The sequence below is a fragment of the Protobothrops mucrosquamatus genome, unplaced genomic scaffold (assembly GCF_001527695.2).
Source record: "Protobothrops mucrosquamatus isolate PMUCROS unplaced genomic scaffold, P.Mucros_1.0 scaffold1632, whole genome shotgun sequence".
Taxonomy (NCBI): Eukaryota; Metazoa; Chordata; class Lepidosauria; order Squamata; family Viperidae; genus Protobothrops; species Protobothrops mucrosquamatus.
In genome coordinates, this window is record NW_015387791.1 from 27,067 (window position 1) to 46,509 (window position 19,443).

At 46.3% G+C, this 19,443-nt stretch overlaps 1 protein-coding gene across 1 annotated transcript in view; it reads right to left on the reverse strand.

Annotated features, from left to right (window-relative positions):
- Positions 1-378: 378 nt before the first annotated feature.
- LOC107293485 (epsin-1-like) overlaps positions 379-19,443 on the reverse strand; it is a 31,123-nt gene continuing 12,058 nt past the window's right edge. Inside the window, exons 3-10 of the mRNA XM_029285409.1 lie at positions 16,895-17,034; positions 11,002-11,073; positions 9,878-9,964; positions 7,181-7,439; positions 4,427-4,594; positions 4,137-4,235; positions 2,559-2,807; positions 379-748 (exon numbers count right to left, since the gene is read on the reverse strand). Of these exons, the coding sequence (XP_029141242.1) occupies positions 405-748; positions 2,559-2,807; positions 4,137-4,235; positions 4,427-4,594; positions 7,181-7,439; positions 9,878-9,964; positions 11,002-11,073; positions 16,895-17,034 (1,418 nt within the window). The 3' untranslated portion in view covers positions 379-404. The remainder of the gene's footprint in view (positions 749-2,558; positions 2,808-4,136; positions 4,236-4,426; positions 4,595-7,180; positions 7,440-9,877; positions 9,965-11,001; positions 11,074-16,894; positions 17,035-19,443) is intronic.

Consider the following 19,443-nt stretch of genomic DNA (forward strand, 5'->3'; position numbering starts at 1 on the left):
ACTCAAAAAAAAAGTGTGAAAGGGTTCAAAGATCACTTTTAGGGAAGAGCCCTCTTCCCCCAGTTCTGCTTCAGTGAATAGATTCCTCCCCGTTGAACTAGTTGCTGGGTGTGGCCACTGTGGCTCCCTAGACTTTGGTACTAGAAAAGGATCTTTCCAGGTCCCAGCAGAGCGGGCCTGGGGAGAAAGGGGAAACCAATTTGCAGAAAGACCCTCCTGACCTCCCAACATGGGGGTGGAGGGCCTGCAAAGACTTGGGTCCCTCCCTTTCCTTCCACCTCCCTCCCATCCCAATTCAGCTGCCCCTGCTCGGTGGCTGCCATCGGAGGCTCCCCACTGCCAATGGGGAACACAGGGCGAAAGGGGATGTTTGGGTGGTCAACACCGGGCCAAAGGTCCCCCAGTTATAGCAAAAAGGGGTTGGTGCTCCCCAGGGTGGAGGCCGAAGTGCTGCTGGAAACAACGCTGGCAGGGGGCAGGCTCTGAGGGGGCAGCCCCATGGCAGGGAGCCCCAGAGGGGGAACAGCCCCCAAGGGCTGCACCGCCACCATGGGGGAAACGGAGGCTAAGGGCATCCCGGGAGCCATGGGGGACACGGAGACGATTGGAGCTTTGGCAGGAAACGCTGGTGGCGCTGGCTGTGATAACGGAAGTACTGGACTGACACGGAGCTGATTGAGTGACAGCGGGGTGGCTGCTGCTGCCTGGAATGGATTGGTGGCCGAGGCAGATGGGGCGGGAGCTGAACCTGCAGCAGGCAACAAGACAGAAAAGAAAAGATCGTTACAGAGAAGCCCAGAGGGCCTCCTTCTGGCCTAAAACCCTCAGAGGTCTGGCTATTTGGGAGTTGCTTAACCCGGGAAGAATCCTGAGAGTTCAAGGCCACGTGTCTTCAAGTTGCCAAGGCTGAGGAACACTGTTCTGATGCATCCTCTAGAAATATATTTCTCAACCCTGGCAGCTTGAAGATGCGTGGACTTCAACTCCCAGAATTCCTCATCCAGCATGCAGGCTGGGGAATTCTGGGAGTTGAAGTCCACACATTGTTGCCAAGTTTGAGAAACACTGCTCTAGAAGGTTCTACCTGTCAGTCTGGTCCTGCTTCAGGCCAGCAAACTCTCTTCTATGAATAAACCTTCACACAGCTTTCTCCAAACAGGCACCCATACAGATAAAGAAAGTTCTACCTTTCTAGTCTTACAGCCTTTATTTCCTACCGTTCCTTTAGATCACGGATGTCAAACTCGCTGCGTCACGTGAAGTGTGGTGACTTTTTTCGCATTGCCGGAGCTGGGGTGGGCGCGACCTCTGCATAATGCAACCGGCCTGCAGGCCGGCAGTTTGACACCCCTGCTTTAGATGCTCAAGATGACACGCATGGAGTCATTCATTTCATTCACAACCATAGCAACCCTTGGAGGTAGGCTGGATTGATCGTGACTGACTCAGTTATCCAAGTAAGTCCTAAAGTGAAGTGGGAACTTGAATCTTGGTCTCCACACTCAAAACCTGAACCACTCCTCTGAAATATTTTTGGCAATCACACCCCATAATTCCCACACCAGCTGAGAACAATGGGGGTGTGCAAATTAACATTTTGTCAGGCAGTCGAATTGGGAGAAAGCTACTTCAAAAACGAATTTAAATTTTATTTATTTGTATCCCGCCTTATTTTTATGAATAACTGAAGGTGGCAAACACACCTTCCTCCTATTCCCCCCACAACAACATCCCTGTGAGGTGGGTTGGGCTGAGAGACCATGACAGGCCCAAAGTCATGCAGCCAGCTTTCATGTCTAAGGCAGAACTAGAACTCACAGTCTCCTGGTGATCGGCCCAAATGACCCACCTGGTTTTCATGGCTAAGGCGGGACTATAACTCAAAGTCTCCTAGTGATTGGCCCCAAGTTACCCAAATGGCTTTCATGGAAAAGGCGGAACTTGAACTCACAGCCTCTCGTTTTCTAGCCTGGTGCCATAACCACTAGACCAAACTGGCTAGTCTGATTTCAGTGTTGCTTATGCAAGTAGTCCTCGACTTACAACAGTTTGTTTGTGACCGTTCAAAGTTACAATGCCGCTGAAAAAAGTGACTTATGACCATTTTTCACACTTATGACCATTGCAGCATCCCCATGATCATGTGATTTACATTCAAATGCTTGACAACTGGTTCATATTTATGACCGTTGCAGTGTCCCAGGGTCACGTGATCCCCTTTTGCGTCCTTATGACAAGCAAAGTCAACGGGGAAGCCAAATTCACTTAACAACTATGTTACTAATTTAACAACTGCAGTGATTCACTTCACAAGCAAAGTTGTAAAATGGGACAAAACTCACTTAACAAATTTCTCACTTAGCAACATAAATTCTGGGCTCAATTGTGGTTGTAAGTCGAGGACTATCTGTAATTAATTCAAACACGGATGATTCCTTTTTATTTCAATGCAATGGGACCGATTTCCTACACCTCAAACCAAGTTTGATTCTTCTTGAGCACAGCAATGAGTAGGAGCCCCCTTATTTGCTCCCCTTGACACCCCAAGACACACAAACCCTTACCAGGGGGGAGGAAGGGGTTGGAAGCCTTGGTGCTGCTGGATGGAGCAGCAGGTTTGCTAACCAGCGAGTCCAGATCCACCAGGGCTGCGTTGGGACCCAGGAATGACTCGGGAGTTTTACGCATCGGCTTGCAGGTCTCTGGCAGTGACCCAGCCAGGGCAGCCATATCAAAAGCATTGGGGCTGTCCTTGCCACTGCCAGCCTGAGAGAGAGGGACCTCCCCTGCTAAGAGGGACAGTTCACCTGTGGAAAGAGAAAGAGAAAGAGAGAAGGGGGGGAGGGAGGGAGGGAAAGAGAGGGAGAGAGTAAATATCCAGATGTACAGAGAATATGGACGGAAAACACAGGCCCCATTACAGACAGGGCAATTGGCTGGTCATACAAGGAATTGTGCTTGGTTTATGACTTTCCACAATCATTTTGCCCCCATTCCCCAAACCATAAACAAACCTCCCTTCCCCAGATTTTAGTTTTTTGTTAATTAAAGTGTTAATTTATTTTCTCATCCCTTTCAAACTACATGCAAGAACATGTAGTTTGGAAAGCCAATGTCCAAACAAGGTTAGAGGAGGTAGGGAGGGAGAGAATCAAAGGGAGGAGCATGAAAATTCTCTCCCATGCCAGGGGAGCGAGAGCTCGACTAGTCCAGGGCTTTTCAACCTTTTCACCCATTGTACCACTTTTAGGATATGGCAATATCCGAGTACCACCAGTCGCCTAGCAAGGTGTCAGAAACTTGATGACCAAAAAAAAAAAAAAAAGAAAAAAAGNTGGGGTGGGGGGTGTTTGGTTTTTATTCCCCCTGTCTGCTGGGTGGTTGCAGCAGGTTTTGGTCACTTCACATGACCCTGGGACACTGTGACCATCATAAATATGAATCAGTTGCCAAGCATCTGAATGTAAATCACAAGACCCTGGAGATGCTGCAACATTCCAGCTGATCGGCGCTTCTTCTGGGCTCAGCAGAAGCGCCAGGATCAGTGCTGCTTTCCAGTTGATTGGTGCTTCTTCAGGGCTCAGCAGAAGCACCAGGATCAGTGCAGAGCTCCAGCTGGAGCCTGGCGCTGATCCTGGCGCTTCCATTGAGCACTGACAGTCCTGAAGAAGCGCCGATCAGCTGGAAAGCGGCACTGATCCTGGCGCTTCCGCTGAGCCCTGACAGCCCTGCAGCTCCAGCCATCTCTCGCTTAGGCTTGTGCGGTCCTGCCACTGGTTCAACACATTCCCCTCCCCCGCTACCACTTTTCTGGGATGGTTGCGTACCACCTGCCAGGTGCCAATGTACCACAGGTGGTACCCGTACCACTGGTTGAAAAGCCCTGATCTAGTCCACAAACCATCGGCCTGGATAGGTTAGAGGGAAGGGAGGTTAGCGCTGTGTTTCTCAAACATGGCAAACGTGACGATGTGTGGACTTCAACTCCCAGAATTCCTCAGCCAGCATGGCTTGCTGGGGAGTTCTGGGAGTTGAAGTCCACACATCTTCAAGCTGCCAAGGTGGAAAAACACACTGGGGTGCAGCGTTAGGAACCATGCCTAGGAAAGGGAGGGGGAGGGGGAAGCAAGGCTGACCTGTGCTGCTTCCAGATTTGGGCAGTGCTGGGCGCAGGCTGTCAAAATCAGAGAATTCATCCCTGTCCCCGTCATCAAACTGCTCAAAGCCTCTGGCAGCTGGGAGAGGAACAGGGCACAAAAAGAAGGATGGGGCAGAAGGATTAGCTGGGAGCAGAAAGAGGCCCTCTACCCCAACTCTGAACTAGGAGTCCTTCCCCTTCAGCTGACCCAGTGAGAAAGACCAGCCCCTCCCCTCCCTTTCTCCCACCACTTGGCCCCCAAACCCCTACTGCGAATTTCATCCTTACGTGCCACGCCGTTGGTGCTCGGCTTAGAAGGGGAGCCCCCCCAGGGATCTGAAAAAGTGGACGCTGGAGCCCAAGGAGCAGGAGCAGGCTTTCCTTGGGGTGTGGGAGCCGTGCTGGAGGACCATGGGTCTGTGGGTGGTGCTGTTGTGGGCCACACAGAAGTCCCACCTGGGAAGGAAACGAACCATGTCAGAGACGGAATTCAAGAACAGCCTGTCCAGCAATTCTGGCATGTTTAGATCCGGCTGCACAAGGAAAACACAGGAGGGTTTTCAGGAGCAGGCTGGCCAAAATAATGCTCGATCACAGGACGTTTTTAAGAAGAGATTGAACAGATATTTGTCCAGAATGGTACACGGTCTTCTGCTGGGGGCGGGGTGGTGGTGTGGTGTTGGACTAGAGAACTTCCAAAGTCTCTTCTAACTGTTATTCTGCATTCTGTGTGGCAATCAGGGAGCATGCATTCCACTGGTGAAGGACCATCAAACTGTAAAGAGGTTTAACTCAAGCAAAGGACATGGCTTTCCCTATTAGATAATTTGTGCATTTATCTCAACCCCCTAACTGGAAGTGGCTCACTAAGATCCCAAAAGAACACAGGAAAGAAAAAGCAGTAACTGAAAATAAGCCAACATGGCTTCCAAAAGGTGAGTGATCCCCTGAAACTTTTGGAGTTTTGGGAAGGTGGGAACAAGCATGTGGACAAGATACCTAGTAGATAATGTGTACTTGGATTTTCAAAAAGCCCTCACCAAGGGATCTTGAGCAGGAATCTTCAAACTTGGCAACTTGAAGACTTGTGGACTTCAACTCCGGGAATTCCTCAGCCAGCCATGCTGGCTGAGGAATTCTGGGAGTTGAAGTCCACAAGTCTTCAAGCTGACAGGTTTGGAGACCTCTGATCTTGAGCAAAGTCAGCTGCCATGGGTTAAAAGTGTAGATACACTCAGGGACTGGGAACTGATTAAAAAAATGAAATAAGTGATAAAAATAAACGGGCAATTCTCAATTGTGCAAAGATGTGCAAAGCATCTACCTTCCAGCCACAGGTGCTGTGACCAATACTTTTTATTTGATATTTCAATGATCTGGAACAAGGGCTAAGCATTGAAGTGACTCTGTTTGCTGATGACAGCAAACCATTTAGAGCTTGGCGTTAAATCGAGAGTTTTCAAAGGATTCCCTTTTGGGAGATAAATGGGCTTTCAAACAGCAAATGCAGTTAAATGTAATTAAATTAAAGGGACGTGTGTTGGCACAAAATATGTATGTTAAAGAGGTTTGAACTGGCAGTGACTAACCAGGGAAGGGATCTTGGGGGTCACAGTAGACAGCTTGATTAAAAAAAAAACAAACATTAATCCAGCATGACCTTGCTCCAAAAAAGGAAAATTTCATTTGTGGAATTATTAGGAAAAACTAGAACTGCCAATTTAATACAGGTAGTTCTCCCAACCATAATTGAGCCTGGAATTATGGTCGTTAAGTTGTTCTGGTTGTAAATTGAGGTATCATGTAACTGGACCTGATTTTTTGACATTTTCTGTGGCAGACATGAAGCAAATGTGGCAGTTATCAAGAGAACTGATTTTCTCCAATGGGTTTTTTTTTTTGCCAAAAACCAGAAGTAAATGCTGGAAATTGGCAACAATATGTTGTAAAATGTGGTCGTGTCACCATGGGATGCTGCAAATGGCCATAAGGATGAGCTAGTTGCCAAGTGCCTAAAGTGTGATCATGTGACCACGGTGGTAGGTGGCACAGAGGGTATGCAAGCGTCATAACTTAACAAATGGGAGGTAAGTAGCTCTGGGTCATTAAGCAACTAGTTGTAAGTTGAGGACTATCTGTAATGCCTTTTCCCAAATCTATGGTGAGACCACATGGTCTATAGCTGTGGTTACTCACCTTAAAAAGGGCATTTCAGGTCCAAAAAAGAACAAACATCCATTATCTGCTGAGAGCCTTTCTGCAGGAAAGCTAAGAACAGAAGTGGGTCTTTGGCTAAATAGGGTCTGCTCTGCACATCAAGGGTCTCTCTTCCAATGGATACAGAGGACGTGTGCGGCTTTTAGGACAAACCACAGAGAACCTCTTCATTAAAAATGAGAGGCAGAGAGACACCATGGTTGTAGAGGCCAGGAGGAATTCTGGGGATGACTATGTCTTTCATCCTAGGACTGAGGGCAGCATAAAAGAAGGCCTCATCTAGCCTGGTGCTGACCTGACCTGGTTGAAACATTTTTTTCTACACCCTTCACAACTGAAAAGCAACAGGCAGCCTTTCTGAACCTGCAAAGAGTCAATTCACACAAAGGTAATCTGTGGGGAAGCTGCATGCTAGGAAGGGATAAATCAAGCAGGAGGTGGTGACAGAACCAAAAGGGGATGGGAACACCCTGTTTCTATTACCCCCATTTTCTTTTTATCACAGCTCCAGCTGTGGCAACTTTACGACCTGTGGACTTCAACTCCCAGAATTCTTGATCCAGCCAGTCCACAAGTCGTAAAGTCGCCATAGCTGTCTACCCCTGCTCTGCACTCTTTTCTCTACACTCCACCAAGCAGCTCGCAGCAGAGGAGACAGCTACTATAAACAGCCTCATCCATAGGTCTTATGAAATGCAGCGGGACCCCCATGTTAGCCACCCTCCTCCTCTTAAAATATCTTTTCAGAAGAGGAACCGCACACAAGTACATAATTAAAAAGTAATGGTGATCAGAGATGAAGAATGTTTCAGAGTCGGTTCTTACCTTCGGCCTTCCAGGGATCAGCGCTGGCAGCTGGGGGCGCTCCCCAGGGGTCCGAGGGGGGTGCAGGAGGTGCTGTGGAAGTTCCCCATGGATCTCCTGTAGGGGCTGTTCCAGCAGCAGGGGGGCCCCACGGGTCCGTGCGGGCTGCAGGCACTACTGTGGCAGAGCCACCCCAAGGGTCAGCAGGAGCAGGCTGAGCACCCCACGTATCAGCAGGTGGTGGAGCAGTAAAGACATCAGCAAGGTCCATCAAGGATGACTGGGTGATGGAGAATGCAACAGAGATTGTAGTGGGAAAGAGAAAAATTATAGCGCCTCTTCACTGTTCGATTTAACATCCAGTGGTTTCTCCCATTTCCCTGGCCTAGAGCATCCTGCTGGAATGTAGTGTTAGAAATGTGGACTAGGACTAGTAAGAGAAGGCACAGATTCACACTCAGCCCTAAATGTAGACCTATTTGCTGATGCTCTATTTCAGGGATGTCAAACTCAATTTCATTGAGGGCCGCATCAGCATTGCGGTTGCCCTCAGGGGGCCGGGTGGGTGCGGCCAGGGTGGATGCGGCCTACTGGGTGGGCGTGGATGGAGTGGGTGTGGCCTACTGGGTGGGCATGGCCAGCTCTACATCGTTCGCGTCAAGGGGGCCTGTGGGGCCCTGGGCAGGAGTGGGACAGATCTGAGGGTGTCTGGCAGAAGGGGGTGGGACCGGGGCAAGCGCCAAGGCTTGCATGGTCCATTTCTTCATTCCTCACAAAGGGTGACACCTCCCCAGCATGCACCCAGGGGGCGGGGCCGACACAGCAGGGGCTGGTTCCTTGCTGTTTCTAGATGGCCTTGTGGAGCTAAGACTGAATGCGTTTCAGCATAGATGGCCACCACAAAATTGTACATTGGCTCCTGGCCGGCCTGGGCCAGGGCCAAGGCAGCGGGGGCCATTCCCTCACTGTTTCCAGGATGGCTTCGTGGGCCACAGGAAACCACTTTGCGGGCCACATCCGGCCCCCGGCCCTTGTGTTTGACATGTCTGCTCTATTTAAACTGTTAATGATTTTATCCGCTGTGTTTCTATGATTGCTGATTTTAGTGTTTTTTAATGCTCTAATGTCTTCATGCTGTGAGCTGCCCAGAGATGTTAGATACAAGATAATCAGCAAATAAATTTCATAAACAAACAAATTTATACTTGTGTTTGAATAGATACTGCATTTTATTAGTGTTGTATATCAGTGATTGCATGACCTCTGTAGACGCTATACCCCAAACAAACAAACAAATAAATAAAATCTTGTTCTTAGAAGTGGGCAGAATTGGTTTATTTACATTTATTATGAACCAGAGCCAATTGCAACAGCTTGGCACCCTGTTCTCAATAACTGAATTCAAAGGCTTTGTTACACTAAGGTCTACTTCTGGTTTTCGTTTTCTTTTATTTTGGGAAGTGTCATTTAAATTGTAAAAGTCCTTTCAACTCCGACATTATTACATAAAGGTGAGACAGAGCACCCACGATGATGACCTGCAAACCACCCAGAAATCAAGGGAGAGACTTTGATTTGTATATTCACTTTTGGTTTAATTGACAACATAGTATTTGTGCAAAGATAAAACTAAAACGTCCATGCATAAAGTTCTTTGGAAGAAGATATAAAATGGTATTAGTTAACTTGAGTGCTCCCCAGGGCAGAAAGGTGGGATACGAATCATGTCCATAAAATGATAACTATTTCACAATGTTGCTAAGAGGTGTTTTGCTAGAGTAAAGCATGGGGATTGTAGGACAGGGGTCTTCAAACTTGGCCCTTTTATGACTTGTGGATTTCAACTCCCAGAATTCCTCAGCCAGGCATGCTGGCTGAGGAATTCTGGGAGTTGAAGTCCACAAGTCATAAAAGGGCCAAGTCTGAAGAGCCCTGTTGTAGGAGATGACCAGGCTGAGCCTGGGGGCGGGGCCAAGTGTATCATCAGTTTGGAATCACTCCACTCCCACAAGAAATTGAAGTCCAGACCCCCTTGAATTCCATTGACTGTTATCAGGCGCCAATTTGCCTTGACCGTTAGTAGGTCAGATTCTTGTGTATAGGTAGCATGTACGAGTAGTCCTCGACTTAGGACCATAACTGAGCCCAAAATTCCTATTGTTAAGTGAGACATTGGCTAAGTGAGTTTTGTGCCATTTTACGACCTTTCTTGCCACAGTTGTTAAGTGAATCACTGCAGTTGTTCAATGAATCTGGCTTCCCCACTGACTTTGCTTGTCAGAAAGTAGCAAAATATGATCACATGACCTGGGACACTGCAAATATGAGTCATCTGAATTTTGATCACATGGCCATGGGGATGCTGCAGCGGTCATAAGTGTGGAAAATGGTCACAAGTCACTTTTTCCAATGCCCGTCGGAACTTCGAATGGTCACTAAATGAACTCTTGTAAGTTGAGGACTACTAGTAATAAACCTGAAGTAATTTGAACTTAAACTCCGGTTCCTAGTTACTTGTGCCTGACAGGCCTTCTACTTGAGCATTCTCTTTTTCCCGAAGGGACCAGCCAGATGCCCCTCGGAGCTGATCCCATGGGGCACAAAGGGAAATACTTGCTGCCCCACGTTGCCCTCCTCCCACCCACATCACCCCTTTGCATGGGAGATCCTGTTTAACTATCATGGCAGGCAGCTGCCCGCCTGCCTCTTCCATCTCACCTCCTCCTTAGCAGGGACCGTCTCCTTCTTGCTCTCTTCAATGGCCATCTGGAGGCGTAGGTCATCCCCGCGCCGGATCCGCTCTTCCTGTAAGAGGGTTGTGAAAAGGACAGAGGCATGAGCAGAGGTAGTAGAAAGTGACAGGTGGTTACTCACCTTTGGCATAGAGAGAGCAAGAGCCAGAATATAGATGAAGCAGCAGCTTGGCCAGGGATCAGATCAGGTTTGAAGCATCTGCTACTGATGTTTCTGTTTTGTGTGAAAAGTTATCTTCAGGAAAAACATCCAAGAGAGAGAAGTGAAAGAGACGCTATTCTAACCTTCCAACAAACTAGTTGCTGCCAAATAATGGGAATCCTGAATTTTGGCTGCTTTGGTCAGTAGTCCATAAAAGTGGAGTCCAAGTGGAAACATCTTCTAATCACTGCAACTCCCTCAGGCTCAAAACCTATACGACCTTCAAGGTGCCCAGCAATCTCAGTGTTAACTTCTCATTCCAGGATTTTTACTGGCTGAAACTGGCTGAATTTCTAGTACTTTATCTTTTCATCTACTGCGTGAATCCAGTAAAATCTAGAGATAACACAGATTTTTTTTAAAAAGTCTTCTTTTTCTTGCCTTTCCACCTCACCTTCAGCTAAGGTGAGAAAAGAAATCCAAAAAGACATCCAACTCTTTGTTCCAAATTGTGGCCTTCCTTTCCAATTGAGGGTCTGATCCCTCTTTCTCATCAACAACTCGTAAGTACATTTTCCTCCAGGGTACTGTCTCCAAGCTTCTGGAGACATTCATCGAATACCTTAGTAGGCCTGAGTTAAAGTTATAGCCCAGTCAAGCTTAGGATACCTGGATTGACCGGTTTTATTAACCAGCTTCTCACTGGGAGAAACTTGGAAACTGGCCAACTGAAGAATGGACAATTAACCAGGGAGTGGATAATTCAGGAAGCCTAAAGCTGAAAACGGAGAGATTGTTGCCATCACCCTGCTTTGGATGGGGACTTGGAGAGACAGAGAATGCCACGTTAGTTAGAAAAGTGTGAGGGGTCAAGACTAGCTCAGAGAAAGTGGTTTAGTTGATTATTTCAGGAAGAACTGAGTGGGGTGTCATGACAGCAGTCTAACCTTGTCGTGCTCCTCTTTGCTCAAGCTAAGGGCTAGCTGGAGCTGTAGGTCTTCGTCGGCCACTGCAGGGGGCTGGGAGGGAAGAAACACAACATAAGAGGCATGGAATGGAGTTTGACACATGGAGAGGAAGGAGGAGAAGACAAGAGAGACGGAGGGTATCTCCAGTTCTCAAAGCCATTTCCACACTGGGTTGCAAAAGCCCAATCAAATGAACTAGCCCAAGCTATGCTGGCTGAGGAATTCTGGGAGCTGAAGTCCACAAGTCTTAAAGTTGTCAAGGTTGCAGACCCCTGAACTAGCCCATCACCTCCCAGATTTTGAACTGCCCAATAATATTCAGTTTCCGAGAGAATATTTGCACCTCACGATTGAACTGTGGGGTCCTGGATGCTTTCCAAGCTTGGTTGTTTCCTTGCAGGTGTTTTATTGCCCAATTAGATAATATTATCAGTGCAAAACCCCTTCTAGCCTTGATAATGTTACCTAGCTGGGTAATGAAATGTCTGCAAGAAAACTGCCAAGCTCACATCCAGTATTCCATTTCGCTCCAAATTGACCAAACCAGTTCTAGGTATACTTGCGAAGTGTGACTTCTCTTCCTGGCTACAATTAAACAGTTCTCACAAAAATTTCAAAAGCACTCCAAGCCCTAAGTCGTGTTCTAGTAAGCAAAAGCAAAGTGTATTGGAACTGTATCGTGATATATGTTGAGAAATGTGTCTGCACAGGTCCAAGAATCAGCAAGATATCCTCACTTTCCAACCCTTAATAATCACTTTAGGTGGGATCACCCTTCCCAATCAGGTGTGTTCACATGTGATGGACGTCCACTTCCATAAATGATGGGAACTGAAGTCCAAGCCCTCTAGAGAGCCACCAGGTAGACAAGGCTGAAATTGGGTAGTCAAATGAATAAAATAGGGTATGAAGAAACCAGGTTCTGAATCCTGCTATGATACTCATTTATCAGCTCTCCCTACACTCTTCCAACACAGTGGAACAAGGGCCACAGCCTGATGGTATCTGGAAAGTGGATGCCTTCTCTGTGGGAGAAGAAAGACATATTTTTATGCTAATGTCCATGTCTGTGAAGCATCAGCCTGGCAGCTACAGGGAATCAGAAACCGGATGTAGGCAAGTGAGCTGTCAGAAGAGAGGAGGAGGGAAGACGTTGGCTGTGCAGCAGATGTAGAATATTCTGCTCCTTCTGTCTATCCTGTATAAAAGCCAGGCACTGGAGAAGGGAAAGCTCCTTCCACTAACACTACGGAGAAATATTTCTCTCTACCTCAACTTTCCAACTTCTGGATCAAATCATCCCAAGCCCTCCCAAAAAAGTAATTACTTTTTCCCCCCCCTCATTCAAAAAAAAAATTAATTACTTTTTCATACTTGAACATAACAGAAGAAGAAAAATAGTCCATACCACGTCTAGACTTTTTTTTTTATCCTGTTACCTAGACATCTTTCCTTACTACAAATAGAACAAAAATAAAACCTGGCACAATGGCACAGATCTTAATTAATATCTCAGTAAGAATTTATTTGCTTTCCGTTTAGAACAACAGGGTGGAGTAGGAGGAAATGCGGCATGGAGGGGTGGTCAAGGGAAGTGGAAAGAAGGTGCCAAGAATAAACAAGGAGCTGAAAATAAAAGAGGACCAGATGGGATGGGGTTATTGGGGGGAGGGGAGGGAACACAGGGGATCAAATCCAACTGGAAGGAGCCACAGAAACAGGAAGGAGCTGACAAGAGAGCACCGGGAAGGAATCTCAAAGGTGCTTTTTTTTTTTCTTCAAAAGGCACTGGACCGTTTTTTTCCTTGGGGAAGAAAAAAAAAAAGCTTCACTTCTCATCCAAGAAGCTTCATCAGTTCAGGAAAAAACAATCCAGTTGCCTTTTGAAGAAAAAAAGCACCTTTGAGACAATTATGACTTGGAAGATTGAGAATCTCCACAGACACTGGGAAGGAGTTTTATGCTTGGCGAGTCACGTTGGAAGTGTAGGAACAGCCGCTCAGCTCAGTGATGGAAACGAACAGTGGTTGGATAGCAGCAGATCTAAGGAGAATTAATGATCACGAACAGAGTTTGGGGCTTCGCTTCACCTATGCAGAGTAAGTGAGCACATCTTTTTCCAAGAGTGGTCCATTCGGTGGAGGAAGCAGACTTCTTAGGAGAGTGAGGGGATATGAAAACTACAACAGAGGAAAGGTAAATAAAAGAGCATCATTAAGGGGTTTTGTGTAAACCAGGGGTGTCCAACCTTGGCAATTTTAAGACTTGTGGACTTCAACTCCCAGAATTCCCCAGTCAACTATGGGAATCGGTGCAACTGATCCACAACATGAAGCTGTACAATGCCTTCCTAGCCATGGCTGCCTTCTTGAGTTGGAGCCACAAGTCCAGGGGGACTCCTAAACTGTCCACGGGATCTGTCTTGGGCAGTGCAATCCCATCCGGAATGAGAGATGGAAAGTCCCCAGAACAAGGGGATCCTAAAACCCAAAGTCACTTGGTCTTGCTAGGGTTGAGCCAAAGCCTCTTGCTCTCCATCAAGTCTCCCACAGCCTCCTGAAATAAACAGGACCTCCACAGCATCACTCAGAAGGACCAGGGTGGAGATATATAGCTGGGTATCACCTGTACACTTACGATATGCCTCATCCCAAATAAAGGGCTGGCCTCACCCAGTGGCTTCATGCAGATATTAAACAGGAGAGGAGAAAGCATTGAACCCCATGTAGTGGGAGCCATAGACTGGGCCTCTCCTCCCCTATCCATGTAAACTGGAACCAGCCCTGGAGGAAGAAGGAAAGTCAGATCACCACCATACTGCCCTCCCCACCGCTCGAAGCTGATTTTACTTCCAACGGCATCGGACGATTTGTGGACAGCAATTCAACCCTTATGCTGACCAGATGCATTACAAAGTACTTACTTAAAGCTCAGCTATGCTCAAAACAATCCCTGTCAAAATTCAGCTCCCTGGCCCTCTTAAGGGCTCCAGTCAAGATATTTTAAACAGGGATCATATTCTAAGAGGAGCAACAGCTGAAGGAACTGACAGTATCAGCCCCCTTCCACAACTCTCTGTATCCTGCAGGCATACTTGTTAAACCAGATCCATGACTCTCAACAGCCTCAAGTGTACATTTGGACTGCACATTTCACTAAGCTATAACATGAGAGCTACAGTCCAACACATCTGGAAGACATCAGACGAGGGAAAGCTGCCCTAATAAAGCAGCCTCTTTAAAAAAGATTTCTTCCTCAATTCTGATTCCCTCTGGACTTTGCGATCTACTGCAACTAACAGCCCAAGGCCACATGATCAATGTTCCAAGATGATGAACTTTTAAACCAATGCATCTGTCAGAACCCGGGTTGAGAAAGGCTCCCTAAAGCCTTATGATTTTTCTCTGCTTTTATTTAGACCCACGTCTGTTTGCACCATTATTTTTGGTCCAGTTGTCATTCAATTGGGCACTGGGCACTTACTCACAAACCCTCTTTAGCCCCTTCAGCATCAGGCAGTGACAGCTTCAACTTAAATCGTTTGATCTGAAGGCAATTTCAAATCAATTTTCCAAATTAATCTGATTTGAAAATTTCAATGCCTAAATCAATCTGATTATTCCAACTGAATCAAGGCTGATTAAAATAGCCTTTAAAAAAATAAAATTCATTTACAAGTAACCTTTTTAAAACTTTTACACTATTAAACCCAGGGACTTTCTCACTAGCATCTTTTTAAGCTGGGCTGGGAGCCTATTTGAATTAAAAAACAGGACAACAAATGCACAGCAGAATTGAAAGTAATTAATAATTAATAATTGCTGATAAAACAGCAGCCCGATACAGTGGAAACAAAGTTGAAGATCGGCAACTGTTTGAAATTACGGCAGCCATGAGTGAAAGTTACTGCCCAGTCCCCAAAGTTACGGCCATTCCAGTCCCCCTCCGGTTATGTGATCAAAATTCAGGGGCTTTGCAGCCCACCCACAATTAATAATTGCGGGTGTGCCTCAACTCCTCCCTCCCTGTTCTCTTGCCCCCATCTCTGCCCTTTTAGCCACCCTGCCCTCCACCAGCTCTGCCACTCTGGGTTCTGCTGGCCTTAGGTTCCATTTGCCCTGCCAGCCTGCATTCCTCTCACCTTGCCAGCTCTGCTGCTCCCAGCTGGCCTTCCCCATCTTCTTCTACCCACTGTTGACAAGGCGCATCTGGCCTGGCCCTTCACGATGCAGCTGCTGGCCGCACTAGGCTTTCTTCCAAAGGCCGCATGCAGCTTTGTCCAAATCACAGCTGGCTTTCTTACCAGGTGGTGGACTGCAGGGTGGCCAAAATGGCAGACAGGCGGGAGAAGGCAGGGCCAAGCCAGGAATGCCTTGGATTGGGGTGAATCCTTGCCTAACAACCATTAGGGATTCTATGAACAATGGGAACTGCTGAGATTCTCACTGCTGAACAATGAGGTCACATGATGTTGTACTTTATGACTGTTCACTTAAGTGACAGAAATTTAGATCTGAATTACTGTTGTAACAAAAAGACTACCTGTACTTTTTTGGCACTGAGCAACCATCAAAAGGAGGTGAGTCATTGGGGTTTACCATTCATAAAACTTTTTTGTCATCAAAGATGGGGGGATGCAGAGAAACACTGGGGGGGGGAAGAGCTTTGAAAATGATCTCAGGTGCCTAAGCACAGTGGTCCCCAATCTTTCCGGCTTTGCAGACTGGGGGGGGAGAGGAAATGGTTCCGTGAGAGCAGCAGACGCAGGCGCTTGCGAGCACAGTTCCATTTGCTTGCGTGAAGCTCCATTTGTGCCAGCGGCGGGTCCTTGCACAAATGGAGCTGCACGTGGGCACTCACCTGCCACTTGTGTGACCCGATTCTGAACTGGCCGTGGTCCAGTACCGGGCTGCATGCGGGAGGTGGAGATTCCTGCGTAAACAGAGAGGTTAGGAAAGGCAATCCTTCGGGTACCAGACCTTAAGAGGCTATAAAGTCTCTGCACAGAGTCTGAGGGGAATCGTTGGCTGCTCTATTAGCTTGCCCAGCTGCCCTACATAAGGGGAGCCCTCTTAGAGCTTCTGATGTTACTCAGGTGGGATTACAATTGCAATTAGAAAATTACAAAAATAATTGGGATCAGGCTATGCTTTGGGATTAGATCTAATGCGAAGTCCATGACATCACTCCCAAGTGTGGGGGAAAAAAAATAAGGAAACAAAATTTGAAAGCCTGCACTCTATTTCTGATTCTCTTCATGGCCTACAGCACGGATGTCAAACTTGATCGTATCACATGACGTATCGCGATGCTTTTTGCCTTTGCGGAGCTGAGGTGGGCGTGGCCTGTGCGCGATGCATCCAGCCTGCGGGACGCCAGTTTGTCACCCCTGGCCTACAGCATATGTTCCTCAACCTCAGCAACTTTAAGTGTGTGGACTTCAACTCCCAGAATCCCCCAGCCAACAATCTGGCTGTGGAATTCTGGGAATGGAAATCCACACATCTTCACGTTTGATGAAGTTGAGGATATTGGGTTAGAATAACCTATGCAAGTCTACAGTTGTAGCAGCTGCCCAATTTTTTAACCTGATAGATGTTGAGGTGGGGAGAGGAAACTTCTGGAGATGTTTTTTCCTACAAAGAAATAGGAGAATGGGCCCAAATCAAAATAGTATTCCTGATCTAATAAAGTTTTATATTCTTCTACATGACAGTTCTTAAGCTTCAACAGATTCAAACGAGAACTTGCACAACAAATAACAGCCCCTCTGTTGAAATATACAGTATTTTATATCCCATCAGACAATGATCATTTGCCCATTCTTTGCCCCACCTCCATGCATCCAAAGAGCCTCCAGTGATAGATTTACCTTGGCGCTTACCTGCTCCGCTTCCTCTTTACTCATGGCCAGTGCCAACTGTAGCTGCAGCTCTTCTTCCCCACTGCTCTGGGGCCATGCTTGCTCTGCTTCTACTGGGGGATTTGCCAAAGACGACGAAGCAGAAGAAGCTGAAAAAGGAGAACAGGAGACAGTTGGTCCAGAATGCAGATCTTTACCATCTCAGTTGAAGGACCAAAGCAATCTGTAAGTATGATGTTGCAGGTAGGCAGAAAGGAGATGATGATCGATATTTCTCCTGAACAACTGCAAATAATACACAGTCTCTCACGCCACCCTTATTTGTGGTTGCCTTTATGACAGAACGTGGTCAATTTTATAGCAAATCTATGCACGTTGTGGTAACTTTCATGCTGTACTGCATTTTGGTTTACAACTTGTTCATTACATTTCTCCTACAGTTGCAGAACCTCAAGTGCAGGTTAGCAAGATGATCCAAAGGCAACACTTAAAATCACCTAAAATTGATAAACACTAATCAAAACAACTGAAGGAGTAAAAAGTAGTTACGGCAATAGTTAAGGAGCCTGACCACACTTCAAGACTAAGCAAATCCCAGTATGTGTGCTACAGCATGTCTCCATTTCATAAGTTTTGAATTCCATCTGGATCCAGTGAAAACAAAATCCTGTATTTCCAGGCTTGAAGCTTCCTATCCCTAGAGAGTGCTGGACAGACTTAAAGACTCTGCTTCACATTTTTGTTCAGCCAGCAAGCTTCCTATGAAGAGTCACTGTAAGGTCACTTTTTTCAGTGCCATTGTAACTTTGAACGGTCACTAAATGAACTGTTGTAAGTCAAGGACTACCTATATCCAGAATGTTTTTTTTTTAACCAACTGACTAGTCTAATTGACTTGAAAGCAGTGAATGGATTTCCATAGTGCAAGGCCAAAGAAAGATAAGGCATGTTATAGAGTTATTTCTCCATAAAGCCACACACAAAGGCTCACTTTTTTTTTGCAAAATTGGCTAAAAGCCCAGCTTACATTATGAACCAAAGGCAAAGCAGAGAGCTATCAATAGGATCTTGATCAGAATGAAGCTCAGGAGGGTCAAACATTAAGTCCGAAATAGTTTTAATTATTTCATTACCTTCCAATAAAAAAAAATAGTACTCCTATCTGCCCCTACTTCTATAATATACAATTAGAGAAGGGAAGCCTTCTCAGGAATTCTCATTTCCTCATCCAGGTTACATTGGCTCTTATCCAATGTAACTTATCCAAATCTCAAATTAAGCAACTTTTGGTGACCTGGGGCTACACTTAAAAGTTGTTTTGGTAGGGGCAAGAACTATGGCAGATGGGGGAACGGTGCTGGGCAAGTCAAGCTGTGTTTTCATTTTGTTCACAGGTGGCTCCACTGATGCTTCTGTCTTACAAACTCGGAATAGGACAGCATGCTAGGACCCACCCTCCATGGGACGACACGCCGTGGGACGACTCGCCGTGGCCAACTTGCTGTGGAACAACTCACTGTAGGACAATTCAATTTAATTATTTAAAATATTTTTTTAAAAAAATTAATTGTTGTTGTTCACATTTTATTTTGTCCCTCCTTTTGCATCCTTTCCTTTCCATTCCACCATCTCTTTGATATGTGTAACATTTGTCCCACAGCAAGTTGTCCCATGGGGAGTTGTCCATGGGGAGTTGGCCGCAGTGAATTGGCTACAGCGAATTAGCTGTGCCCAGTTGGCTGCAACGAGCTGACCTAGACCCTTACAAACTGATAGGAAAGTCTACTAGAAAAGATCACAGATGCCAAAGCCTACACATATGAGCAGAAGGTGGTAGTAAATATGGTGTATTAACAGGCTGTTAGCCATCCTCCCCTTTTACATATATTGTTATATTGTTATAATTTATAAGCCAGAATCTTTGGGGTCTGACAACTCACCAAGCTAGAACCAAACAAATTTTAGGACTTAGCAATCAGGGAATCGTAAATGTTGCAATAGGGTGATTCTCTGAAATCATAAATGTTATTTTTAACAAGTTAGGTCTGATCCCTCCTTCCCCAAAAAACCTGACCATGTTTCAAAAAGTTCTGAAATCCTGGCTCTTTCTCCAGGCCCCACATGTGGAGATTAACCAAAGCTACCTCATGTTTAATTAGTGTTTTGACTATGTGTATTGTATGTATACGTGCAGACTGCCCTGGCAGTTGGAACACGTACGAAGTACAAATAAATGTTATCTGTGTCTGTGTCTAGCAAATCGCTAACCAGAAGGTTTGTTATTTCCTCCTTGAGATGGAAAGACAATGAGGTCTATGTGTAAAATTTCAATAAAAGAGAGCTTACGAATCTACTCGAGGTTCTCACTCTTGCAGACAACCCTGTGTCTTGTATTTCATGGGAACCGGATCACTACAAGTGGTGACCCCGACGTGATCGCTCCGAAAGCGGTACGTCCCTGGACTCTTTTACTCAATCGCCTGGAAGAGGTTCAACGCGTTTCATCAGATCTTTGCTGGGAAAAGACTGATTCTTTCGTGAGTAATGGGAGGAGATCT